Genomic DNA, 27,523 nt, shown 5'->3' with positions numbered 1-27,523 from the left:
GATGATGGAGAAGAAATTCCCACCCTGAGAACACTGCTGTGCTTCAGGTGTTTTGGGCTGTATAGCTCAGCCCAGAGGTGATGGGGCCCTAAATGGCATTGGTGGCTCTTGCGGGTGAAAACTGGGGATACTGGTCCAAGGGCTGTGCATAGTGGGAGAACCCGGTCATGCCCAGTGACAGCCCTGGCAGGAAATGTTCAGGAGCAGTTTTCCTCCTCCGTCTTTGCTATCTGCTTCCCAACTGGACTCTCCTGTGTGCCTGTGCCAGCAGCAATGTGCTGGGGGAACTAAATGGTGTGACTGGGTGCTCCAGTACTGTATGGTACCCAGCAGCATCACAGCAGCTCCCTCAGTGCTGTGGACACCAGTCCCTCTCTCCTCCACCCCAGGGGTGGCAACTGAGTGGAGGTGGAACCTGAGCAAAGGTGATACCGAGCTGGAGGTGACATCTGAGCAGATATAGCACTCAAGACTAGGTGGCAACTGAGTGGAAGTAATGCCGAAGTAGAGGTGGCATCTAAGCAGAGGTGGCACTTGAGCAGAGGTGGCTGAAGGTAGCATCCAAGTAGCAGTAGCACCCAAATAGTGGTGGCACCTGAATGGAGCTTTGGCCAGAGGTGGCAACCCACAACCATCAGACCTTCCATCCATCACCAAGCCTCCATCAGGGCAAGGGGCTCCCGGGGGACCCCAGTGAGGTGCTGCAGGGTAAAGACCAGGGTGCTGCCTTAGGTTCCCAATCAGCATGGTCCTGCTGGGGAGCTGATCCCTAAAGGGTGCCGTGGCTGTACGAAGGCTGTCCCCTCTCCCGTCCTCTCCTGCTGTACCTCCTACAAGTTTTCTTGTCCCTCCCACTCCCTCCCAATGCTCTCCTTCTGTCAGGGAGCCGGGAAAGGCTGGGGATAAGAAAAAGGCTCTGCGAGCGAGGCTACCAGTCTGGCTGGCTGCCTCCCGCGGATGCTCGGGGCCAGGGAGCAGGGCAGCCGGTGTTCCCATGGACCTCCCCAGCGGGATGCTCCTCGCCTGCTCCCTCTGCCTCCTGCCCGGTAAGTGCCCACTCCCCATTCTGCGTCCATCCCAATTCCCTAGGCAAGGGGAAAGCAACCGGGAATAACTTTTTCTTATTTGAGAAAGGTGCTGGAGAAAGCCCAGGGTTAATAAGGCTGTTGGAAAAGTCTTCCCTGGAGCAGGAGGGAGGGAGCGAGGCAGGCGAAGGGAACTTGAAAGGGATGGAAGGCTTTGATGGGTTCCCAGGAATGAGCAGACAGGCAGCGTGGCATCCTGCCGGCCCCTCTCCTCGGCTGGGCTGCAGTTGGAGTGGGATTAGAGAACAGTTTTATGAAACAGCAGATGATGGGGGAACAATAAGCCCCCCCCTAGAATAAAGCCAGACCCTACCTGGACTTAACTTTTGTGACCCACAGGTGGTTTGTCGCATTGTACATGAGGGGTCTCTGCAAAAGAACATTGCTTGGGGTTGAATAACAGAGGTTTTTGGGGCAAGAATTTGGTTTCAAGAGCCTCCCCCTATGGTTCAGTGTGTGGGGGACAAGCCCTACCAGGTTTGGGAGAGGGGTTTATGCTCCATGCTGGCCCCTCGCTGGCACGCTTGGACTCACTTCTTGCAGGAAGACACTCCCCGACAGCGGTCATTTGTGCTGCAATTACATCTGGCATCCTCCCGCACGCAGCCCAGGCTCAGAGCAGCCAGGCTGGGACCGCTTGGTGCTGCAAAGGGGGAAAAGGAGCTTTTCCTTGCTACTAGGAGCGTTGCTGCTGCCTCACGCCTCCACGCCAGCATGCAGCGCTTATGCCGCTACAAATATTCCTAAACACCCTGATGGAAAAGCACCCTAGGGTGGGAGGCTTTTTACTACTTTTGGGGTTTTCCCCCTTTCTAATTGCTTCATCTTTTAAAGCAAGCCAGAGTGGAGCTTCCTTTCTTTGCTTAATAGAGAACATGTGTGTGTGCTTTGCATGGCGGCAGCGAGCGTGGCGGGATGTGGGGCTGCCTGCGTGGAGCTGCCGAGGGTGATCGTGCCAGCATGGAGACGGCGACACAGCCCCGGCTGTCCTTGGGTGGGCAACCGTGTCCATGGGGTGACCTCCCCTTTAAAGAGATGCTGGTCAGAGATCTATGATGATTATTGCAGAGTAGGGAGTGGCAAATTGGTGTCTCTGCCTCGGGCTGATCAGAAATCCTCCACGTCAGCCTTTCTGCCCACGAGTGTTCCTACCTGTGCCTGGAGTGGCCGGCGACGGCAGCGCTGCTGCAGCAAGCGCGAGCCGTGTCCTGGCAAGAAGGGTTAATGTTTCCAGCGCTCCGTGGTGGTCTCTGGACCGGGATGCGTTGTGGCTACTGGTTGATATATTTTGCTGAGGTCTAGCGCTGGCGTTTGGCCATCCAGACTAAAAGCAAGTTTCCACAATGTGTGGGACCCCCTCAGGCTCTGAGCTGAGCTGAAGGGACTGGGTTGGGATGTGCATCCTTGGAATGGTCCTTTCACCATGCGGGTGAGCTGTCTGTCCTGGGGCAAACCCTCGGGTGCTTTGCCTGAGGGAAACCCTACTCCTGGCTCAGGGGAGCCTCCTGCACTCAGGCTCTGACCTTGCTCTTGCATCTTCCTGCATGCAATCTTGGAGTCCCCAGAGGCACTTTCTTGGTTATTACTCGTCACCAGCAGAGCCAGGGGAGGAGGCAGGCAATGTCAGCAGCTGGCAGACAGTTCTCTTCCAGCAGGAACCTTGCCGATCCCCAGAGTCATGCCTCCATGCCAGCCCATCTTGGGGACAATCCAAGATGTCCCTAAATTGCAGATCCAGACAGCTTATCTTCCCTGAGGTTTTGGTGCAAGAAGGCTGGGCCAACAGCGGGAGAGCCCAGCCAAGGGGTGCTGAGCCATGGCTTGTTAAAATAAATGCATTCTCACCAGCTCACCTGGTTGTTCATTGACACCATGCACTAGAAGGGAAGCTGTGACTTCCAAAAGCATCCAGGGAGGATGTGCTAAGATGCAATAACTTCCCTCGCGTCAGCCCATGCATGGGTTTTTCTTCAAGAGAGAAGGCAGTCAGCTCCTTCTCCTTCTAAAGGGTCACCAAATGGTAAAACCATTGCGCTTGCTCCATGGGGCACATCAGGGATTGTCCCAGGGGACCCTCCGGTCCAGGCTTTGATGGTAGGCACTCAATTTTGTGTGCCTGCACAGCCCTAACAGTGGACTAAGTGACTTCCACCTACCAGCAGTGCATCCATCGGCCGAGCTTTGGCCAGGGAAGATTTGATAAACAAATCCCTGAGGTGCCAGGTGCTCTGAGAAGCCAACCCCCTCCATGCCCCTCTCAACCTATCACTTTCTTGGTGCCTTCCTGGGAAAGGAGCAGTCAGGGAGCTGATACTTTTCCTGATGCCGTTTGCGTTATCGCTAATCAATACCCTGCAAATCAATAATCAACACATTCCTTGGGGCTGCAAAACATGTCTCTCAAAGGCTCCTCCCTGATTTTTAGGGATGCTGGAAAGCTGGAATTATGGAAGCACAAGGTATTTGTGTAGCTAAAGCGATGGGGCTGTTTGTCAGAGATTTTGTGGGTACTCCGGAATGTTACAACACACGAGGCAGCGATGACTGATCCTCTGTTCATCCTCAGTGTTCACTGGCTCTTCATCCACCACTGCAGAAGCCACCAAGGCTGGGGTTGTTTCCTAATAACTGATGACAAACGCTGGCTTTGAAATAGCGACCTGGAGAGGAATTCAGTGTTTTCAGTATCTCATTTGGCAAAGAGCGCTTGATAGGAATTAAAGCTAGAGGGAAACACAGGGACACGTGGCTCACCCTGCTCCTTCTTGGGGCCTGCTAGTTTTTGCCCCAAATAGCCTATATAAAGTTTAAACCTCTTCTGGTTAAGCCAAACATTTTGATCCTTAGAAAAGAAATTGTAATTTGGGCAGCAGATGGGTTGCGGAGGGGCATCCGGTGACAGTTAAACTCATGTGGTGGCGGGGATGGGATCCCAGGGGTCCCAGTGGCATCCCCACTGAGGATGCGCTGGGTCAGAGCAGCAGTGCTGGGGTCCATGGACCCCCTGTCCCATTGCAGAGGTCACCTCGCCTGTGTGGGCTTGAGCAGTGAGAGAGGAAATGAGAGTGAGACCAGCCCGGTGAGTCTCAAAGGGCCAGATTAAGGTGCTGGAACCCTGTGTGCTCCAGGTTTTTTAGCAGATGTGAGCTTTCCACCCCACCACGTGCTCCTGGGTTCCTCCAGCCACCAGCTCCCTGCAAGAAAGCTGGAGCTTGGCACACTAAATGCTGTTCTTATGTCCCTCTTATACCCTTTGCTTTGGGTCACTTGTGGTGCCCCCCAAATTCTGTATCTCCTCCCGTGCCACACCGGGGACCTACACCAGCCTGGCAGCGGGCAAAGCTGCCTTTGCCCTGGAGGACTCGGCAGAAGAGCCCATGTGGATCCAGCCATAGGTTCCTATGGCTGAACTCAGCCACAGCCTTTGAGATGCTTCTCCCACTCATGTCACTGCCCCGTGTTAGCTCGGCCTCTCTCCAGAAACCCTGTCACGAGCTGTGAAAGTGCCAGAGGCCAGTGAAACAGGCTGGATTTGCACAATGTGGTCAAAAAATTTGACTGCATTTTCCCCATGGTAAAATAAAAATAAGGAAATTCTCCTGGCAGCTCCACTGCCCTGATCTTAAATCATAAAGGTTTGGAGCAAAGGCAGCAAGCTAAAGCCCCAAACCTCTCCCAGCAGCACAAGCAGCTTTGGGACATCACAGCAAGCACTGCTGGGCTGCGTTATGGTACCTTCCCAGCACCCCTTTGCCAGCGGTGAATCCCGATCCCTGCCTGAAGGATGCAGGCAGGAGGAATGGGTAGGAGCAGGGTGCTGGGCCCCCAAGAGCAACCCCCCCTTCCAGAATTTTCCCTTCTATGGAGGACTTATTTTTATTCTTTTTGGCCAAAAAGGTGGCTTTTATTCCCAGTATTGTTTCCCAAATGTGTTTTGCTTTCTTCCTTTTCAATATTTGACCTGAGAAGAATCAAAAGTTTGGATTCGACAGAAGTTCCAGTTCAGAAAGGAGGTATTTGAGGCTTCCTGACTTGGCTGCATTGCAAGCAAAACATGTGGCTTTTGGTCACTTATTTATGACAGTGATGTCATTCCTGACAAGAAAATGAGACTCGGTTCTTCGGGTTGCTAAATCTTCTTGACAGCCTCTCAAAAATCTCCCATTAGTTTCAGCCAGTTTAAATATTCTCTGATTGGGGTTTTTGGTTTTTTTTCTTTCCACCTCAAATGCACCCACATCTGCCGGCTTTCTGAACTTCCTCTCCTCTTCCATCTACTGCCTGGAAACTTCCTTGCAGATCATTTTGCTTTCCCAGTTCCATCATCTCCCTGGGTCCCCACTACCTGCAGGATGCTCCGGCACAGGGAGCAACAGAAGCCCCTTACAGCGTTATTTCCTGATTTCTGTGGTTTAGAGATCTTTGATAGCGTTAAGGGGAATGGTTTGAGATATTATGAAGATGAGATATTATGAATAATTTTGTTACTGTGAGGATGGGGAATCCCAGGTTGCCCAGAGCAGTGGTGGCTGCCCCATCCCTGGAGGTGTTCCAGGCCAGGTTGGATGGGGCTTGGAGCAACCTGATCCAGTGGGAGGTGTCCCTGTCCATGGCAGGGTGTGGAACTGAATGGGCTTTAAGGTCCCTTCTAACCTAAACCATTCCATTGTTCTAAAATTCCTGTTGTTTCTTTGGGGTCTATGTTATTTGTGGCCAAGCCTGGCTGCCTTTTGTAGGAGACATGGCATGGGGGGGGGGGGGCAATTTGTCCCAGTGTTCCTTCTCCCCAAAAACTTCTGCCTGAGATTCTGCAGTGCAAAATCAGAGAAACTGCTGAATGCAAAAGATCAGAAGAAACCCCATCACATCCTCTCTGACATCTGCTCTGTGCCCAAGTGATGAAGATCCTCCTGCATTACCTAGAATTGAACCTTGCTTGAAATACTTCAAAATTCCCTTCCTCAAAAGGACCCCTTCTTCCAGCCAGATCCAGGGGTCTCCCCCACTCACCAGTGGCAGTGATGTGACACCCTGGGGTGCTCCCATCTCCCTCTGACCTCCCCTCTTCCCTTGCTCGTCACTCCTTCCAATGGTCTTCAGTTCTCCACTGGGTAACAGTTAACTCGGAGGAGGTTTTAATTTGTTTTGTGATGTCAAATGAGGTCAATCTACCAGAAAATATGCTGGCTCCCATCCTCCCCACGCCATCTCTTCCCCCCTCCACTTTCTAGAATTTCTTTTTGTAGGATTTTGAAGCTCCTTACCTCAGCTCTCCTTGGCGAGATTCTGTGGTTCTCTGCTTACAGAGCCAATGTTGCAGATTTGTTCCTATGACTGCAAAAAAATCAGCTTTATCCCTAACATTCCTACCTATAAAAACACTTTCCATCCTGAATTTTTCTGCCTGGGAAGCGGCATTCCCAGCCTCTCCTGTTGACGACTCCTTTAGACCCCTATAAATACCAAACGTGATCCTTCTGCTGCTTTTAAAGCCATCCTTACTAGGAACGCCAGGATCTTTTATTTGCAATTACAGTTCTTTTCTGCCCAAAGGCAAAAAAAAGAGCCAGGATATCCTGGCTATTGCATATCGTTCCCTGTAGCAATGTCTCCCTTGCAGTCGCTCCTCGCTGGGAGCTGGGCTGGGCCCCCTCTCTGCTTAAGTAAACCTATGGGAAAATGATATCATAAATTAAAACACCTCCCCAAGAAGCCATGCAGCATTTGCACCCATAGCGTGTTTGAACATGGTGCTGGCCTGAGCCAAAATGTATGTCTGTCTGGATAAAGACAGGGATATTGTGGGTTGCTACCTGCTGGCTATGGGACATAGAATCATAGGATCATTAAGTTTGGGAAAGACATTTGAGATCACTGAGTCCAACCGTCAGCCCAACATCACCATGCCTACTAAACTATGTGCTAAAATGCCATGATCACATGTTTTTTTAACTCCTTCAGAGATGAAGACTCTAGCACTGCCCTGGGCAGCCTCTGCCAGTGCTTCACCACTCTTTCAGAAAAGAAATCTATGCATTCTAAGCCTCCATTGGCACAACTTGAGGCCATTTTCTCTTGTCCTATCACTTGGACATGGACCATGGGATACGGGACATGTGGCTGCAGCATTTTCTAGCCAGCAGTAATAGAGGCTACAAAGCACGTAAGCTCTTCAGCACAGTGAGTGCTCTTCCCCTCTGCCCGGGGTTGGTCTTTGCCCCCAGCCAATTTTGCCATTGAAAGCACCCAGAGGGACCATGAGCACAATTCAGGGCACATTCTGCACCCATGGATGGGTCAAAGGGCATCTCTAGCAGCCTTGGAATGCCCCAGTCCTGGGCAGACTCATCCAAACTTCCTCCCAGTCCCCTCCCTGCCTGGAATCCCAAATGTGGCTCTTTGGTACTGCAAAACCCTTGGGGACAGCTGGGAGGCACACCTGGCGTGGCCACCCTTTTCCTATGTACCCCTGGCCGATGGTCCCTGCTGGGGTGCACGAGGACATGGTAGTGACCACCTCCACCACAAGCTGGAAGAACGAAGTGTTGCAGCATCAACCATCTCAGGGGGCTTGAATAGATGTCAGAGGGGAGGAGGGTGCTCTGCTCTCCTCTCCTTTCCCTGTGTCCATCCTAGCAACCATAGCTTCAGCTGATTCACTTTTACAGCAACCTAGAGAAACCTACTTTTTCCTTTACAATAAACCAGAAACACTCTTTTGCTTTGGTAGTAGAGGTGGGCACCAGCTCAGCAGCCCCAAGGAGGACATTATTGCCTATCAGGGTGAAGCTCCTATGCAGGTGGGCTGGGGAAGGGGCCCTCCTTCCAGGGCCTGTGCAGCTGTGGCCTCTAAACCCTAAATGAACCCGCTTAAAGCTGCAGACCTGGAGCTGGTTCCTCCCTATAGGCTCAGTGCTGGAGAGAGGAGTGCTCGGAAGCTGCAGGTGAGGTGGGGTTGGGGTGTTTTGGGTCACACAGCCTCCTCTCCGTTATGTCTGGCTGTAGGAATGTGGTGCAACAGAGCTCTTCTGGGGTAAAAACACCCCTGCTTCTTGCATGACCCTCCTTGGGCATATTGTGTATTTGGAGGAGCAGCGTTCCCAGGATGGTTGAGGTTGGACACACCTCTAGATATCATCTTGTCCAACTCCTCTCAAGCAGGGTCACCCAGAGCAGGTTGTCCAAGGCTGTGTCCAATTGGGGTTTCAATATCTCCATGGGTGGAGACTGCACAGCCTCTCAGGGTGACCTGTTCAGTATCTGACCGATCTTAGTCTTTTCTCCTACTATGTCAACATCTGGACTAACAGGATCCTTCTTCTCTCTCCTCAGGGTTCAGCAACACCTTCAACATCGACACCAAGAGGCCCAAAATCATAGCTGGCTCTAAGGAGGCATATTTTGGCTACACGGTGCAGCAGCACGACATCGGAGGGAAGAAATGGTAAGTGAGCTGTGCACCAGCTTTTGAAGAGTGATCAGAATCACCTTGCCTAAAATGATTAATATCTCCTGCTGCTCCATCCAGCCACCAGTCTGGGGTGGGCAGTGCTCCAGCTCCAAGGGAAACCAAGTTTGCTGTTGGTGATGCTGTTGCCAAGCCAAGTAAAGAATAGAAACCCTCTTCCTCTCGAAAAGAGGAGATTCACGTGGGCGCTAACAGCGTAATTTGTTTGATAGGCGTATGTGTATGGAGGGTGCTGTGCTTTGCGTCCTGTCTGGCTGCCTCTGCGTGGCAGGTGTTGTGCACAGGGCTTTGCTCCAGCAGGTTCATGATTCCCCAGGGCCACTCAGCCTCCAATGCTCACTGGAAACCCATCTACATTTTGGGTTGTGGCCATCCCATTTTATATAGTTTCCACCCAAGACCTGTGGTCTGCAGAAGTGCTCAGACCTGCCCGTGTCTGTCAGGAGTGCAAGATGAAACTCAGGCAGGCTTTGCTCAGGTTTTGGGTTTCACAGCAGGTTTTGCTCCTCGCCAGGGCTGATTCCCACTAGGGGGATCCTGCACAGGTGTTGGCAGAGGCCCTTGGTGCTCTCCAGGAGCGCATCTGGATGCTGCATGATGAGGGCAGCCCAAAAGCTTAACTACGGAGTTGAAGCATCTGCCCCACAGGTGGATAACAGCCAGGTATAAGGCAGCAAGCAAATGTGTAACTAATGCAGATGGATACCCCTGAAATTCAAAAATCCAATCTGTGCTGCCTTCATGGGACCTTTGCTGGTGCTGGTTTGGGCAATTTCCACACCATTTGGGGGCTCTTATGCTTTTTTTTCTCATGCCTTCAAGCTGCCCCCATCACTGATGGTGTGACCAAGCCCTGGCTTTCCCAGGGACCAGCAAAGGGAGGATTTTACCTTCTTTCCCAGCAAGACACTGGAGCAAAGACCAGTTCTGACTTGTTCTGGCCCTTCTCGCATCTCTCCTGCCAACATCAGGCAGGACATAGCTGTGTGTCAGTTCCTCTGTATTCAAAAAAAGGATGTTCTCTGCACAGAACGAGTATATGTATCTACATAAGTACAGTATGTCTTTGAGTATGCAATTATGTAGTATAAAATGTCTATTAAATATGTGTACACAGTTAAAAAATGCCACCATGACTCACTCTGGTTAAAAGATAAATGACTGAACAAACAAAACATCTATAGTACAAACCAAGAACGTACAGAGAGAGCAGGATAATAATTGTGCCGAGCCTCGGCCAACCCCAGGAGCTGGCAGCAGAAGTAGAGATGCTAAGATGAAACCCCAGTTGCCAGTAAGGCAGAAGCCAGACGAGAATCCTTCAATACCATTCCAGAGAAGCTCAATAAAATCCCCTGAAATGCAGAAGAGCTCAGGGAAACTAAATGGTTATCTCAGAAGTGGGAATCGTATAGGAGCAATAGTTATAACAACGTGCAGAAACACGGCTGCCAAATACCAAGTGTGGAATCCGAGGACTTTGGCACCTATCCTTCAGTCTGAGTCTTTTAATGCTGCTTTTGGCTAGCATGGATGAATTTAGAAGGGTTTCAAACCAGCTCTTATATATATTTTCACATATATAGTGAGGGAGATATATGTGTGTCTAGATGCATATTTGATTATACGCAAACTTCATATATGCTGTTCTCTAGGTGTATTTTTAGTCATGAGTATTTTCCTCTTTCTAACCTTTCCGGGAGGGAGCCAGACCATTTGCACCTGGGGGCTGGAACTGCAACTCTGATAGTGGAAAATCTGGGAGGAAAGAATTCAGATTATTAAACTCAAGGGAAAAAACCACTTGGATATATAGTGCTCAAGAACCTCATTGATTCATGGGGTGGCTTTTCTCTCCTCACAGTCTCCCAGAGCAGTGAGTGGCTTTCAGACCTTCCTCTCAACACTTTCGCTCCCTTTTTCATTAAGCTGGAGGTGCAACCCAAGTGCCTTCTCCAAGTATGTGAATGGAAAAAATGACAACAAGCTACCGAAACTCATCCTAACATGCAATGTAGCTTCACGCAGAGCAGCCAGGCAGCGGCTGCCGTGTCCCAAAGCACTCCTCGTGCAGGCACAACAAGCGGTGCCTGGCGTTGCAGGGTCTGAGCATCCCCAGATCCCAGGGCTGGACATCTGAGGAGGGTTTAGATTGTATATTAGGAAAGGTTTCTTTACTGAAAGAGTGGTGAAGCACTGGAAAAGGCTGCTCAGGGCAGTGGTGGAGTCACCATCCCTGGTGGTGTTCAAAAACTGTATAGATGTGCACTTTGGGACATGGTTTAGTAGGCATGGTTGTGTTGGACTGGGCAATCTTACAAGTCTTTTCTAACCTTAATGATTCTATGATTCTATTCTATGATCTCAGGTGAAACGGGAGCTCCCCGTGCTCCTGTGCTTGGGATAAAGCGGTCTGACAGGACTTTTGGTAGAAGGACAGGGAGTTGTTACTATAAGAGTAGAGCTGATCGTGGTGTTGACCTGAAGGGGTGACTTGGCTTGGAGCATTCCTCTGTCCCGAGTCACACTTTGATTAATGGCATTTGGAGGGAGGCATCTAAGGTATAAACCACATGAATTCAGGCATATTTGTTGCTGTGGAGAGATTTATTTATGCAAAACACTTGTGGAAACTCTTCTCTTGTTTGAAAACAAATGCATATGGGATGTACGTCCCTCAGACGTGGAAGCTCCCTTCTCCACGTGCACTCTCCTCTATGCACATGAGTGTTTGTGGCAAACACAAACCAGAATTGCCTTGAGTTTGGAGAGACGATATTCTTAGACATCCAAACTCAGGTGGAAAAAAAAGTTCTTTCCATCTTTCATCTCCCCTCTCCCAATTGCTTTTCCTGATTGTTGCCCGTTGTCCCATGAACAGCAGCTATATCGCTCCTGACAAAAAGACTTGTTCCCTCCTTCCATACATCCATGGGAGGACATGTCAGCCACCTTCAGCTTTCCACTGCCACCCAGACAGCCCAGTACAGAAGCAGAAGAGGGAAAGGGGCCTGGGGGCTACTTGTGCCACCACAGGGCAGACAGCAGCTGCCGTGATGCTCCATGCAGCAAGTGCCGGGACCGCTGCCCCGCACCGGCTTGTGTCTGTGGATTGAAAGTTTCCAGCTATGCAAAAAATGAAGCTTGAGAAGAACTGGCTGTGGAAGGAAAGCCTAGGAATAAACATCCATTAGCCTCCAGAAGTCATATAAATAATAAATATAGCATTCCCGAGCTTACTGAGGCCAGAGCTTAGCTGATGCTGCTGGCAAGGTGGCATGGCTGGGGACCAGGTCCCAAGCCTCGCTGGCAGGCAGATGAGGTTCAAGGGCTGTGAGTCCTGCATTTGGGCTGCTGGATGCTCTTTGGCTGCTCTCTCCTTCCTGAGCTTGTGTCTCGTGCTGCTCCATTGCAGCAAAGGGGTGCTGCAAAGCCTAGGTACAAGGTTTGACTCCCTTTAAAGGGGGGGGACGCAGTTCCCCACAACCCTCAGCAAGACCTCATACTTGCAAGTACCCCAGGGTTATCCCTCACCCCTCCAAGGGTGCCTGGAGGGCGACAGCCCTGAGCCCCCAGCTCCGCAACTGCTCCAGGCACAGACGTGACGTTTCCAGTCTGAGCAGGACCAAAAGGAAAAGGAGGAGGGAGAAGAGAGAAAAATCTGCTTGGTGGATTTAAAGCTATAATTGTGCTGATCTGGAAAAACAGTTAAATGGTTTGCTATTTCCCTACTACTGCAAAGGCTTTCTTGGCTGTAATTCTCTTGCGGTTTGGCCAGTACCGGAGTGCTTGGATTATTTTGGTGAAAGGGTACAGAACTGCAAAGCATTCCTCTGGTGCGGGGATAATGTCTGCTCCTGTCTCTCCCTCCCACCGCGCTGGGGCTGCAGGCATGGGCTGACCACAAAGTGCGGGGTTCTGTAGCAGCCCACCCCATCTTCCATGTCCAGGGTTCGCCCATTTTTGGCACACATGGGGGCTTTATGAGCAGAAAATCATGTAGGTTCTGTTATTGGCATTGCTGGGCTCTTTGGGGCTGCTTCTGCTGGGCACCTTCGCGGGGCACCTTGGATGGCATGGGACATCTGACATCCCTGGGGCAGATGTTCCTTGGCGTAAAGCAGTGCAGTTGTTACAGCCTCTGGGTTGGTTTGCATCAGCCAGTGAGCCCCTTTCATTACTATTTATTTATTTATTTATTAAGTATCTGGTCTAATCAGAAAAACAGGTAAGGTCTGGTGTCATTCTCTGTAGTGCTTGCAGAAGAGAGGGGCTCTTGAGACTATGTTCCCTCACAGACAAACTCAGTCTGCGCCAGCAGCTCTCAATTGATGCTCTTTATGGTTGATAACAAGCTGAAAGAGAAAGGAATAGGTCTGCCACCCTGCCCAGCTAAAAAGCAAAGTCAGTATTCTTCCCCGCAAGGGACCCAACAGGAGGCACGTGCAGAAATGGGGAATTGGGCTGCGCAAGAAATCTGACAGGCAGAGAGCAGCTGCACTGCAGTTTCTGGGCTCCTGGCTGTCCCCACATCACCTTGATTTCCCCCTCAAAAGATGGAAAATTTCCCTTGCCCCAATCCTGTGAGTTTACCCAGGGCTTCCCAAACCACTGCTGCAAGAGCAGCATTCCCTAACCTGCCTTTGCTTGCTGTGATGTACAGGTGGGCTTCCACCTCTGAGGTGCACCAGGATTTCAGGAAGAACTGAAGGAGGCCCATTAAGCATCATAGAATGGTTTAGGTTAGAAGGGACTGTGAAGGTCACCTATTCCAACCCCCCTGCAGTGAGCAGCGACATCTTCAACTCAACCAGGTTGCTCAGAGCCCCACCCAACCTGACTTTGATGAGGTTCAGCAGCCAGGTCGGTGATGCATAGAGGGAAAATTGGCTCCTTGATCTTTGTTTTTTTAAAGCATTGTCATTGCACCATATCGTTAGCATCCACGCACAGTCCCAAGACCCCAGCACCTCTGCCATGGTGAGACTGAGGGAGGCTGGGGGTGGGTGGACAACAGGTCCTGCCTGTGCCATCACAATTCATGTGTGCTGCAAAATATCTACAGCCTCATTTATGAAAATGGCTATGAAGGGAAGGGGCTTTTACTCCTTCCTAGCCCACATTATTCACCCATAGAAGGGCCTTTGCAATCACATCTTCATTAGTTAGACTTCAGGGCTTTGTGCCCTGATCTCAGAACACTGAAGGGGTGGAGCAGTAACATTGGAGCTCATCACTTAATGGTGTCTCCAATGTGCAAATGCTTGGGTGGGGTGATAGTGGGTGACTGGGGAAAGCAAGAGACACCTGGCTAGGATAGGAGTCGCAGATCAGTTTTCACTTTGGAACCCTCCAGAAGAAAGTCAGAGATTACAAGGCTCCCGCTGGACACATGCAGCCTACACAGAGCATCAACGTGCATCTCTGAATGCTGCCATGGAAACCCACAGCTGGGCCAAGAATCACTGACTGGCCAAGCCTGCAAACACCTCTTTATTACAATATCCCTAAGTAAAAGGGAAAAAATTACGCCAGGAAAAACAAGAAAGTATCATTACTGCTGACCACAATATTCTGCGAGGTCCTCAGACCTAAGTTTTGCGACATGCCTGTCATCTGCTATTTTAAGGAGAGCACCAGTAATTTTGCTTACTGCAATGGGTGTGTAATTGCTGCAGCAGGGCACGGGGCTTGGACCCTGTTTGCTTCTGTGTCCTAGTGCTGGGTCCCCTCAGAGATGTCCCCATGATGTGGGTGCTCGGCATGGAGGGAGACTTGAGAACAAGAGGAAATGGCCTCAAGATGTACCGGGGAGGTTTAGAATGGATAGAGGAAAAATTTCTTTACTGAAAGAGTGGTGAAGCAGTGGTGGAGTTTCCATCCCTGGAGGTGGTCAAAAACATGTAGATGTGGCACTTCAGGACATGGTTTAGCAGGCACAGTGGGGTTAGGCTGATGGTTGGGTTCGGTGATCTCAAAGGTCTTTTTCAACCTTAATGATTCTATGAGATGTCCTATTGGGCTCTACTCAGCCACAGGAGGGGTTTGGAGATGCGCTGTGGGAACAGGCTGTGTAATTATGAGCATCCATTCCTGTCCCAACCCGGCACATGGAACTGCTGGGTAAATTACAGTCGTGTTTATGTTTCATTTTCCAATGAGAGGATTTGTTATAACGTGGAGAAAACGTTGATCAGCCTGTAAAAACAACAGTCAAGGGTGCTTGTGTGCATTGCTGGCAGCTTCCTACAGGCATTCCCTGTGCAGGAGGAACAGGGCTGGGGACAAAGCCCATGTCCAGGAATGGGTCAGGGTCTGAATTTGGTTGTCTGCACTGTGCACTGCGAGGTCAGTGGGACACAAACCTCAAAGCAAGGATATGCTACTTGATGACTTTAGCAGTCTTTTCCAACCTTAATGATTCTATGATTAATGCTGGAGGTGGTCTGGCGCTCAGCCACAGATGTTTGTGGGTTTAGGATGCCCCTTGGTCACCCACGCACAAGTCTTCCCTGCTCATGGTGAGCAGAACTGGCCAGAGCAGCCGTTTGTCCGGTGCTGCCCATGCAAGGTGGTGGCATCATCCTCCACCAGCAGAGCCATCCTGCATTGCCTGTGCTCTCCAGTGGTGATGTATTGTATTTAAAGATAAAAATATCACCACAGATTGGCCAAGTGATTTGCTAGAGGCCACGCAGAAAGCTGCTGTCACACCAAGGACTCATTCTCAGGCCCCCACTCTCCTGTGCCACCTTCTCTTTGACTCTGCTTCCATTTCTGCCTCTCCTTGGACTCTCACAAGGTATTTTTTTCCACTGTGGAGGAAAACATTTCAAAGTCCATTCCTCCATCAGAAGCCCCAGTCCTATTTAAAGTTTTCCACAGCTGAACTCTCACTTTCCTGAACCTCCTTAATCACATCTTCATCCAGTTCCATCTTGAATAAATTAACTGCAAGTGAATTTGCCTTACAGGAGATTAAGTGTCCCATTGATTGAAAAACCCTGTGAAAAGCATAGTTGCTTCTCCGTTCCTTCCTAATCCCTGCATTCCGGGATCACCAGCTAGACATACCTTCCTTTCCTGATTGCTTTCCATTTAATCAAAACATCTTAAGGTTTAAAATGAGCTTTGTAATCCATCCACAATGCACTCAGGGAGTCTGTTGTGCTGGATAGGGTGGGATTTCCCTTAAAAAGTAAGGAATTTGCTGGATGCGAAAAGGCTGAGGGGTCTGTGGAGCGGGGGATAAGTGTGTATGTGGGGAAGGGGCTGAGCTATGTCCGGGCAAAGATGCTGGTTGATAAAGTCCTGGCGGGAGAAAGTCCAGGTAAAAGCCAACAGCACTTTAGGGGCAATCGGAAGAAATTCATAGAATCATAGAATAGTTTGGTTGGAAAGGATCTCAAAGCCCACCCAGTTCCACCCCCTGCCATGGGCAGGGACACCTCCCACTGGATCAGGTTGCTCCATGCCCCATCCAGCCTGGCCCTGGACCCCTCCAGGGATGGGGCAGCCACTGCTTCTCTGGGCAACCTGGGCCAGGGCCTCCCCACCCTCACAGAAAACCATTTCTTCCTAAGATCTCTTCTGAATTGTAGAGTCATATAATTGTTTGGTTGGAAAAGACCTTTGAGATCACTGAGTCCAAGTGTACCTGTCCACTACTAAACCAGATCCCTGAGCACCTGATCTGCCCGTCTTTTAAACACCTCCAGGGATGGGCACTCCACCTGTCCTTGTGCAGCCTCTGACGGCGCCTGAGAACCCTTTCAGGGAAAAGATTTTTCCTGAAGACTAATCTGAACCTCCCCTGGCGCAACTTGAGGCCATTTCTTCATATCCCATCTCCTCTCACTTGGGAGAAGCAACCAGCGCCCACCTCGCTGCAGCCTCCTTTTGGGGAGCCATAGACAGTGATAGGGGCTCCTCTCGGCCTCCGTTTCTCCAGACTAAACAGCCCCAGTTCCCTCAGCCGCTTCTCATAAGGTTTGTACCCCAGCCCGGGAAGCAGGACCCGGACCCAGTGCAGGTGCAGGAACTGGGGTTCTGCTCCCCTCGCTGCACAGGCAGAGCAGAGGCTCCTCCATTATTTCCCCCAACAGCCTGATTTTTCCTTTTTCTTTGCCTTTTTTTCCCCAGGATGAAAGTTAAAAATACATCCTCAGGCACATTGCTCCGAGCAGCCTGTGCTTTTCACATTTTATCCCAGTTGTTCTTTGCTTTTGTTTTCCCCATAAGGAGCGCATGAAAAAGAAGGCGAGGGCGGGCTTGTTTGGTTCTTATTTTCTTTTAAAGCTTCGTTTATTAGCCAAGCGATGACGCAAGGGCCTGTCACTTCCCTCTCCTCTGGAAGCTTTGCTTGTTTAGCATCAGGCTGTGGCCAGGAGAGGATTGCAGTCCTCCACGACCGGGGAGATTTTGGGTGACCTAAGGGTGTGTGGGGACTGGGAGAGCAAGGATGGAGCACGAGATGGCTCCCCGCTGCAGCAGGAGGCTCCAATGGAATGTGGGTGATTTGGGTTATTTGGATTGGGACTGGTTTTTTTCCAAGAAAAAGGAACATTTAGAGCACATGTTTACAAACCACAAAGTAAAGGAAGCGGTTTGTAAGCAACCTGTGAGCTGGTGAGTAGAGCAGCATCTCTGACAGCTGCCTTTGGAGAACACTTAGAGCATCCCTCCCACCAGTACCTTCCAAACAGCTGGAAAAGCCTTTTCCCTGAGCTGCCAAGTTTCCATGAGAGTTTGACAGCTTCAGCTAAGTAATCACTTAAATTTAACCAATAAGGGAAAACAATGCCATCGTCTTTGGGAGGCAAAAGTTCTGTTTCCATGAGCTTCACAATCCTTTTGCCTTCATGGCAGCATCCTTAAATATTTGGGCTTTCTTTGAACTCCCAGCCCTGACATAGGGCTGGGAACTGAGGGAATGGGTGGTTTGACCTCATCACTTTCTTGTGTTTGAATGAAATACTTTGACATAATAACTGCTGTTGTTCGAGAATATTTATTAATGGGTAGTGTGATACTATTAATATGTGAATAATAATTAATGGGAAAACCTTAGCTGGGATTTTGCTGCTGTAATGTAGGGAAGGCATCAAGGTGGAGCTGCTCTGAGAAGTTCATGTGAAATCCTGTTTAGGTTAAATTCTTCTATTGGAATGAAGAATTTAACAATGAGAACATCATCTTCTAATGTGCCTAAACATTTATTTCCTTCCAAGGTCTTTTTTCTCCCCCTCCCACACCCTTTTGCTACATTTCACAGCTTCCACCTCTCTCCATCTCTGACCATGAGTAAATGGGCATCAAGAGTGTGGCAGAGGGACACAAGCCAACATCTTGTATCGGTCAGGGCGGAGGTACCGATTTCCCTGAGTTTCTGGATGAGGACAGATCCAGACGGTTCTTATTTTCCCCTAATTAATCTCCTCATTAGCTACGAAGCTGTAAGACAGGAAGCATTTCCATGAGAATCCTTAAATGCTGCTTAGATTTTGGAGCTTTTAATTTGGTGAGCAATTCCATTTTCTAGCGAGGGAGTAAAAGAATGAGTGTTCAGTGTCTTTGTAGAAGCAGCATTTTAAAAGAATGACCATTTCTGGTCTAACAGAGAACATCTGTGCTGGGGACGGTCGCTTTGCCAGCTGCTGGGTAGGGTGGTGTTGAACAAAAGAGGTCCTGTTTATCTGGTGATCCGGCCTCAGACAATTGCATCCACCGGTAGGATTTTGAAAGCAAAAAAAAGCAATGGAGAAGATTTATTTTGGGCTAACACATTGGGAGCAGAAGACGCCAATAACTCGTGGTTCAGGGTATTTTTGAACTACCCTGGAAGGAATGGTCAAATTCCTCGGGTCCTGCTCTCCTCCTCCTTTGGTTTGGTGCTTTGTACTATTCTGGTCAAGCCCACAAGAAAAAGTGAGAAGAATGCTTGCGATGTCCCAGATACACCCTGCACCCTGGATGGTAGATGTGTTTTCATCAGCTCTTCTTATTTTAAAGAACAGATTGAGGCTGAATGTCCTCAGCCACTGCTGAGCTGGGACCCAAACATACTGTTCTGGGCCACTCATAAGTCAAAAACCCCAGGCTGGAGCAAAATTCCTGGAAATTCATTTTTTCAGCTTTTTATTGGGGAAAATTCACCACAGATCCCAGTGTGAGTTGCTGTTACTGCTGTACCTTCTCCTTGCTATTCCTGTTAGGCAGGATTCCTTCCTATGCATTTGAGTCCTGAAGACAATTCTGGTAGGAAAATGTTCCTACTTGAAGTAGCAGTGAGAAGGGACACCTCCATTCTCTACTCCCTGGAGCCAGTTGAGCCCATCGCGGGCCCCCAGGTGGATGCTAAAGGGTTGGTGCTGGTGCCGGCCATGAGCCGAGGTGATGGGGTGGATTCACCGCTCCTCTTGAGCCTTCAGATGGTTTTGCAGCCCTCTCTCTCTGCCAGGCATTCATTTGCCCCCGTTGCATCTGATGGTCATTACTTCCAAGCAGCAGTGAGTCATCGTCCCCTGGTGTTGTGGGGAGGGGAAATCAAAATTGTGCTGTTACTGCTGGCGCTGAGTCAGATCAGGGGAACAATGGTGTCCTCCCAGCAAGGGACCCTCTCTTGACACCTCCCAAACCATGAGCTGGGGACTTGGGCTGGGGAATCTTTTTTTCCTGGGACGGTTCCCCTCCGACGGTGGCTGTGGGTCTGGTCCCATGTCTCCCATGCAGACTCTTGGTGCTGACAGACTCCTCTTTCCCACAGGCTGGTGGTGGGAGCTCCCTATGAAACCAATGGCCAGCAGAAGACAGGAGATGTCTACAAGTGCCCGGTGACCAGCGACACCCACAACAACTGCACCAAACTCAACCTAGGTACCGTACACACACCCGTGGGGCAGTGAGGGGAACTGGGCATTTGTAACGTGGTGCTTTCTGTCACTGCTTTGGTTTGTAAAGATGCCCAGATTGTCCCCATAAGCTTGGGGACTGCATGTTTTAGGAGGACTTTTAGATAAGGAATTTTTTCACATGTTCACATTATCCCTGGTGCTGAGCTTTAAGCAACGTTGAGGTAATCAAGCGAATTGGAGTAAGTAAAAATGTTTACTTAATAAATATAGCTTAAACTGGTTCATTAAATGATGAGGATAAACTTATCAATGAATAATGGGTCCCACCAGCAAGTACATGGGAGTGTCCGTATCCTCTCTCTGGGAATGATTGCATGATGTGCCCACCACAGCAGGTTCCCTGGACACAGGAAAGTTCTGCTTTCAGTATCCAGCCTGGTCCAGGCTGCTTTGGTATTTAGGGAATCATCACTCGGCCCCACACACTCAGGCCCCATCACTGCAGGAGGAGAGACCTCAGAGATGCTCCACTCCTGCAGACATATGGATCACATCTCCTCGGATGGAGAGGTCTTTCTTGGGATTTCTTGGTCTGGTCCAGCACCAATCATGCCGACAGCACAATATCGTGATATAAGGATGTGCCCTCCCCAGGTCAGGGCAGTGCAAGGCACGAGGGGACAAGATCCCGTTGCTGTCCAAAGTGGGACAATCGACAGGCACATCCCTGTCTCAGCAGGGAACGTGAGAGCTGGGGACTTTCTCATGGTCCTGAGAAGTGCCTCTGGGCTTTGGGGCACAGCCTGGGATTTTTTAGCACTGGAGCAGCCATTGTCACTTAATTTTTCATCATTATGAATCCAAACCATCCTGAGTCTTTACTAGAGCTGATAAGAGAGGCAGAACTTTGGATCATCTGCAATGTTTGATTAATTGGCTCCAAATCTTTTATTTAAACAGTATTTTCTCTTTTTTTTGTTGTTATTTGCTATGAGAACATTCAGTTTCTCCAAGGAAATAAATCTCTTCTGTGGGTAAATTTGAATCTTGCTAAAAAGCAATCTTTTTTCCATTGAAAATGAGTTTCAGATGAAAAGATGGGTTCCATGAACACATCTTATTGCCCCACGCCAATTAACTTGTCTAGTTAGCACAATCCACTCAGGCCATTTGAGTAAAACCAGACAGGGAGCTGCTCTGTGGAGATGCTAAGCAGAGCATACAGCAGGGATGACCATAGTGTGGTGAAGCATCAGCTGATGTGGGACCAGGGCTCTGCCCTTGCCCTTCCCGTGCCAGGTGGGCAGTGGATGTACCAGCAGGCAGAGAGCATCCTGCTCCCCACGGCAGAGCGGTGGCCGCAAGGTGTAGGGTGCCTGGGTACCAAAGCAGGACACGGGGCCTCGGCACCTGCCTGAGGTGACAGCCTGAAGGATTCATAATGTGAGCTAAAGCCCCTTTTTCTCTGGCTTTGCTGGAAAGGGCGGGTTGGATCATGATCAGGGTGCATGGGTGAGAGCTGGGGCTGCAACCAGCTGATCCACAGGGGAGAAGCAAGGGGTTGCTGGAGGCTGCCCAGTGTCAGGCAGAGCTCCCTTGAACTCCGGGTTGTGAATCTAATTTCTGAGCCTCCCCTTAGTTTAAACTTCAGCAAAAAACTTGCAAAGGCCACCGGTAGTGCCACAATTTCAGCATTAGTTGCCTGATTTCCTCCTCCTCAGTTTGGTTCTTGGGCAAAACATCAAAGTGGGGAGCCCTGAGTCATGGGGAGCTGCATTGCCCAGCACCCCTGAAGTGGAGGAATGGCCGGTTAGGTAGCGTTTCTGTCACGGATAAACAATATATTTGCATTAACAGAGAAACGGGACTGCCTTGGGGGCTGTTCCCAGTTTCTGGGTTGAGACATGGGAGACGAAAGCAACTCACAAAGCTATATTGGCCACTAAGCGCTTGCTGGCCTGGCAGTGAAAGATGAGGTGTTAGAGCCACTCAGAATGGTTTCTTCCTAAAGACTGACTACGTCAGAGATGCTGTCTCTGACTCGCAGCTTCATTCCCTGGGAGGCTTTTCTCTTTCTTGGTTGTGGCATCTAAGAAAAAGAACAATTCTTATCTTGACAACTGCTGCCAAAAAAAAGAGAAGCCCAAAGTCTGCAGAGTAAGCAGGCAGAGACAGCTCTCCTCCAGCATTCGGCTGGGTTCCCTTTTGCTCCAGAGATGCCAGAGAGCACCACAGGGACATGGGCTTGGTGCCCGGTATCCCTGCCCGGCAGCTGTCCCTAACCACATCCTCTCTCCGAAGGACGGGTAACGCTCTCCAACGTCTCCGAGAGGAAGGACAACATGCGCCTCGGCCTCAGCCTGGCTACCAACCCCAAGGACAACAGCTTTCTGGTGAGGAACGGGGGCTCCAGCACAGCCTGGCCTCCCTGCGTGGGGCGGTCTCTGTGGGGTGCCCATACGTCCCTTGGGGAGGCGTACAGCCCCAGGTGCACGTGCATCAGTGTGTGGAGGTGTGCAAACACGCCTCTCTTGTATTTACCTATCTGCTGCGTGCTCTGCAGGGCTCGGAAGCCTCATTCACCCTCATCTTCTGTAGGGAAAAAGAAGCCAAAAGAGAAGACAGCTTAGCAAAGCAGCAATTAAAAAGTGGCAGTTTTAACCCCATCCCTGATGCTTGCTTTCTTCCCCCAGGCCTGCAGCCCGCTCTGGTCCCACGAGTGCGGGAGCTCCTACTACACCACGGGCATGTGCTCCCGCGTCAACTCCAACTTCAGGTTCTCCAAGACAGTGGCTCCAGCTCTGCAGAGTACGGGAAACAATCTGCCCTGCAGCTTTAACCCCGTCTTTGAAGTCAGAGGGAATTTCTGTTCTCTAATCGCTTCAGTCCCATTGAGAAAACAAAGCGATGTCAGTGTTTAAGCGAAGGCAAGAGAGCAGAGGAAAGGGTTGCAGGGAAGATATTCAATGGGGGTTATGTACACAGACATCTGGTAACTGTTTTCCTTTTGATTGACACTCAGGGAAGACAAAAAATACCTTATTCTTCCAAAACCAGAAATGAAAGCATCCAGAATATTTTATCAGCACAGCTAGGAAGGCAAAATAGGGAAAGAATTCAGACCTTGGCCACACAAAACAAAGAGCTTATTGACTAAAAGCTAAATATTTTGGCCCAAACTTGTAAATTTGGGTACGTGGTTTTATTTTGAGGTATTAAATAAGCTTCCTGGCTTTCCTGTAGGTGGTGAGAAATTGCAGAAACCTGCTGTGCCCCTTCAGGGCTTCCAAAAGCTCCTTGCCCCAGCCAGGCATGAGATGTGATGCCCCAGATCTGTCACTCATCCAATGCCCACCAACTCTCCCATCACAGAGCAGGGCATGGGAAAATGGAAATTTTGGGTGGCAGAGGCAGTAAAGGCAGAGACCACAACCAGGTTCTCAGCATCACTTCTCTATTTATGACCAGCAAACGATTTTAACTGTCGCTGCAAAGGGTAATTGGCCTTTTAGTGAGAAGGTGGTTAGTGAGCACGGTGTTATCATTTGGCAAGAGGGACGCCGAGGGTTGGCTCCTCTCTCTGGGTCCTGGAGTAAACAGGGGACTGAGATGGTGGCACGTGCCTGATGTGGTCCTGATGGAGGAGCACAGTGATGGAGTGACTTATGTGACACTCCAGTCTGTGGATGCACTAACCCATGAATGCCGACAGTAGACGGGAAAGGGCAATCAACATATAACTCTCATTGGAAAATTCAGCACCTTCTGATTCTTTAAATAATGCTATAAAAATGTAAGCAAGATAGAGGACACTGAGTAATTTCCACTACTGTAAACCAGTTGACTGCCTAAATCCTTCATGGCTCACACTGCTGAGCTGAGCCCTGAGGTCCTCGCTGGGGTTTTTGGCTGTCTTATTGCTGGGAATTTAACTGGGAGGGGAGGAAATGCCCGACTTGGATTATATGGCGAGTACAGGCAGGGCTGAGGAGTGACTCAGGGGTAAAGCATTGCTCTGCGGGAGGAACGGAGGCCGGATCCTGCCTGCAGTGGGCCAGTCTTTGAAGTATGCAACTGTATTAGACCGGATAAAGGTCCAAATCTGAATCATAAAAGATACAGCTGAGTGTTATTCTTAGAAGGTTTTTTCTTAGCAGAGAAACGTTTTTTCTCAGCAGAGAGAGTGCTTGTGGCTTCTCATAAGCTTGTTGAAGCTCAGAAGTCTTTATGAATGATAGAAATAAGATTTTTTTTCAAACAAATCATAAGAGCAAGTACCTGACTGTGAGGAATAAAGCCATAAATCTATTCTTTGCAAGTGTTGCCAAGGTCTTTCAATAACACACTACATCTTTTTCACAGGATGCCAGACATACATGGACATAATCATAGTTCTGGACGGATCAAACAGCATCTATCCTTGGGTTGAAGTTCAGCATTTCCTGATAAACATCTTGAAAAAATTTTACATTGGCCCCGGCCAGATACAAGTAAGACCCCGCACTCCTTGTGCGTCCCCCCTGTGTCACGCAGAATCCCCTGTCTGTGCTCATGGGACTGATTTCAATGTCTATTTTCTGCTAATCTGCTGTAATTTCATGTTGAGCTTTAAAAAATCAGCTTTCTATGGAAGGATTTTCAAGCCAAGTCCATGGAAATGATGCTCCCATTAATGTCCCTAAATGAGTTATGGAGACAGCAGCATCCCACACCTCGAGTGGGCACAGGGACAATGGAATCATATGGAGATAGAGAAGTAGCTCTCCCTGTGCTTTTCGTTGCCGCTTAGAAAGCAGAAGGATACTGCCAGGCTAAAATGGTTTTGCTAAAAGGCTTTGGTCCTCAATTAATGCTTTGCTATTGTGCCGAGACAGCTTGTTGCAGCTGTAAGAGCTCTCCATCTCCTTCCTGTTAGTAATTGTGGGCTGATTTGGGCAGGGATTTGTGCAGAGATATCCTCAACAATTTGCACAAATAACCCCTGTTTGGTCCTGTCGAGAGATGCTGTGGGTGCGCACTGAGGCACTGCACATCTGCATCGCCCCAAACCTTTGTAGCACCCATTGCGTGTGAGTGAGAGCTGACAGAGAAAAGGGAAAAAGAAAAAAAAGAATATTATCAGTGGTCTCATAGAGGGGAAAAACCAAAGTAAATCGGGACAGAGTGGCTGTTGCTTCATGTGGTGAACAAAACATGCTCAGTGCGTTACAGGCCCTTGGTACGCAGCAGGGTGTTGGCATCCTTCGTGATATTCCTCTAATCCCTAGGTTGGAGTTGTTCAGTACGGAGAAGATGTCGTCCATGAGTTTCATTTAAATGACTACAGGTCTGTAAAAGATGTGGTAGCGGCTGCCAGTCACATAGAGCAAAGAGGAGGTACAGAAACCAGGACTGCCTATGGGATAGAGTTTGCTCGGTAAAAATCGCTCACTTTCCTGTTCTTTCTGATAAGGAGTTTAAAAATCACAATTTCTTTTTCTCCCCTCTCTCCCCCCTGACTTTTCATTGCTGCTTAGAAAGCAAGGGATACTGCCAGGCTAAAAATGTTTTTGCAAAATGGCTTGATCCTCAATTAATGCTTTATAATCATGGAATCTTCAAGGTTGGAAAAGACCTCTAAGATCATCCTGTCCAACCATCAGCTCGGCCCCACCGTGCCCACTAAACCATGTCCCAAAGTGCCATGTCTACACCCTTTTTTGACACCCCCAGGCACAGGGACTCCACTACTGCCCTGGGCAACCTCTTGCAGGGCTTCACCACTCTTTCAGCAAAGAATTTTTTTCTAATATCCAATCTAAACCTCCCTCCACTACTCCCCTGACCAGCTTGAGGTCATTTCCTCTCATTCTATCACTTGTTACTTGAAAGGGACCAGCACCCACCTCGGTACAACCTCCTTTTAGGGAGTCGTAGAGAGCAATAAGGTCTCCCTTCAGCCTCCTTTTCTCCTCTTTAAAAATGATGCCTTGCAAAAACTGCTCCGTCCTTGATTGCAGCTGGATAAGAAGGAAGGCACAGAGTCAGACTGAAAATGTGTCCTTTACCTGGAAGTACCCAGCTCCTAAAGACAACCTCACATCTGCAGAACCCCCCTGGGTCCCCAGGAGCTCAATACAGCCACATCCCACAGCTCTATCTCCTCCATTATTTGGGATAAATGCCTGCTCCTGCAAATTTTTGCCACAGCCTGACCAGTATTCCCACTTGAGACTTAGGGCATTTTGCTGAATTAAAGGCTTCTCGTGCAAGAAGCCATCTCTCCCGGACGAAAAGTCCGCTATGACGTCCTACATCATTTCCTGAGAGTCCTGCCCTTGATCGCACCTCCACAAGGGTCAACAACCCTCCAAACACCACTGGGTGGTTTATGATTTGGGTGGCTGGGCATGCATTTTGGCATCTGCGGTGGTTTTGGGTACAGCCACAACCGTCCTGGCGAGGCTGAGCAGCCCAGGGCATCTCTTCAATTGCAGCTCGGAAGCGTTTCAGAAAGGTGGCCGGAAAGGGGCAAAGAGAGTAATGATTGTAATCACAGATGGAGAGTCGCATGACAGCCCAGACCTGGAGAAGGTGATCGAGGACAGCGAGAAGGATAACGTTACCAGATACGCAGTGGCGGTAAGCGAGGGAGGCTGCAGAGGAAGTGTAGAGCTCAGCAATGCCCCATGCACCCCACTGCAATAGGGCTGGTGGGGCATACGCAGGAGTCCTGGTCCTAGGGAGGGTTGGGATGCTTGACTCTGGATTCTGCTGCTGGGCCAGGTGGGGACAGGCAGGACCCAAATTGCATGAAGGGGTGTCCAGCCTGGGCTGCCTGGAGGAGTTGCAGCAGCTCCTTGCTCCTCAACTTTCTCCCATAATGAGGTGTTAAGTGCCAAGTCTGTCAGCTCCTTCCACATGGACAATCCTCTAATGTTTTGGTACAGTGAAAACCCCTAAGTCTTGCATTTCTATTTCAAACCTAGGTATTGGGTTATTATAACAGAAGAGGAATCAATCCCGAAGCGTTTTTGAATGAGATAAAGTTTATAGCGAGCGACCCAGACGACAAGCATTTCTTTAACGTCACCGACGAAGCAGCACTCAAAGATATTGTGGATGCACTGGGGGAAAGGATATTTAGCTTGGAAGGTGAGTGATGCTCCTGCCCAACACATCACAGTCCTCGGTTTGCTGAATTTGAAAGAGTAACATCAAGGCTCTTTCAGCAGAAATCGCTGATCAAGTGCTCCTTCTCAGCTTTCCTGGAGCCCATTTCAATACTGGAAGGCTGCTCTTAGGTCTCCCCGCAGCCTTCTCCAGGCTGAACAACCCAACTCTTTCAGCCTGTCCTCATACGGGAGGTGCTCCAGCCCTCGGATCATCTGTGTGGCCTCAGAACTCTCAAAAATTAATTGAAACCCTCTAAATCCACATTTTTGTGTGATATTGCAGTCAGGAAATGAAACAACTGCACTGAGGCAGAGCTTGCAGTGCCTATTAGCAACATGAGTTTGTGAATTGTGGTGATAAAAGGGAGAAACTGGCACATCTCCAGCAACTGAGGTGCTTTGTGCTGTGGGTGGGGTGGAGGAGGACGCTCATCCCACCCCAAGCCACCGCTCAACACAAAGCTCCCCATTAAATACAAATTCCTCTTTTGTTTTTAAGGAACCAACAAGAATGAAATCTCCTTTGGCCTGGAAATGTCTCAGACGGGATTTTCATCGCATGTTGTGGAAGTAAGAGAGTAAATCTGGGGTTGTTTTGCTGTTGCTTGTGCAAAAGGGCACCCTGTGCTTTTTACCACCATGGGCACCTGCAGGTGGGCACAGGGGTGTTTGGGGTAAGTTACTCATCATGAAGCTAGATTGCTAACAGGAGCATAAGGAAGAAAATGCTGTTGTAAATGTTTTATCCCATGGGGAAGGGAACTGCTAGGAGGTCAGCACGATCCTTAGGACCAGCCTGGAGCACCTCCTCCTGATGCCATCACCTCTTGGAAAGGGATATGCCATAGAATCATACAGTGGCTTGGGTTGGAAGAGACCGTGAAGGTCATCTAGTCCAACCCCCCTGCAGTGAGCAGGGACATCTTCAACTCAGTCGGGTTGCTTAGAGCCCCATCCAACCTG

The 27,523-nt window shown here is 49.6% G+C and overlaps 1 protein-coding gene across 8 annotated transcripts in view; it reads left to right on the top strand.

The window, feature by feature from the left end:
- The window catches only part of ITGA11 (integrin subunit alpha 11), a 75,628-nt gene that overhangs the window by 29,872 nt on the left and 18,233 nt on the right, over nt 1–27,523 (top strand). For 4 of the 8 annotated variants that reach the window (XM_054077951.1, XM_054077952.1, XM_054077950.1 and 1 more), the window contains exons 3-11: nt 8,418–8,529; nt 19,319–19,428; nt 21,708–21,799; nt 22,100–22,214; nt 23,769–23,896; nt 24,674–24,822; nt 25,883–26,027; nt 26,375–26,540; nt 27,060–27,130. In XM_054077951.1, coding sequence (XP_053933926.1) covers nt 8,418–8,529; nt 19,319–19,428; nt 21,708–21,799; nt 22,100–22,214; nt 23,769–23,896; nt 24,674–24,822; nt 25,883–26,027; nt 26,375–26,540; nt 27,060–27,130 — 1,088 coding nt within the window. Of the gene's footprint in view, nt 1–870; nt 1,047–7,046; nt 7,249–8,417; nt 8,530–19,318; nt 19,429–21,707; nt 21,800–22,099; nt 22,215–23,768; nt 23,897–24,673; nt 24,823–25,882; nt 26,028–26,374; nt 26,541–27,059; nt 27,131–27,523 lie in introns of those variants that run through there. The other 4 variants (XM_054077953.1, XM_054077954.1, XM_009567609.2 and 1 more) reach the window with 2 other exon arrangements.

This window comes from Cuculus canorus, chromosome 12 (genome assembly GCF_017976375.1).
Source record: "Cuculus canorus isolate bCucCan1 chromosome 12, bCucCan1.pri, whole genome shotgun sequence".
Classification (NCBI taxonomy): domain Eukaryota; kingdom Metazoa; phylum Chordata; class Aves; order Cuculiformes; family Cuculidae; genus Cuculus; species Cuculus canorus.
This window is presented reverse-complemented; position numbering and strand designations above follow the sequence as displayed.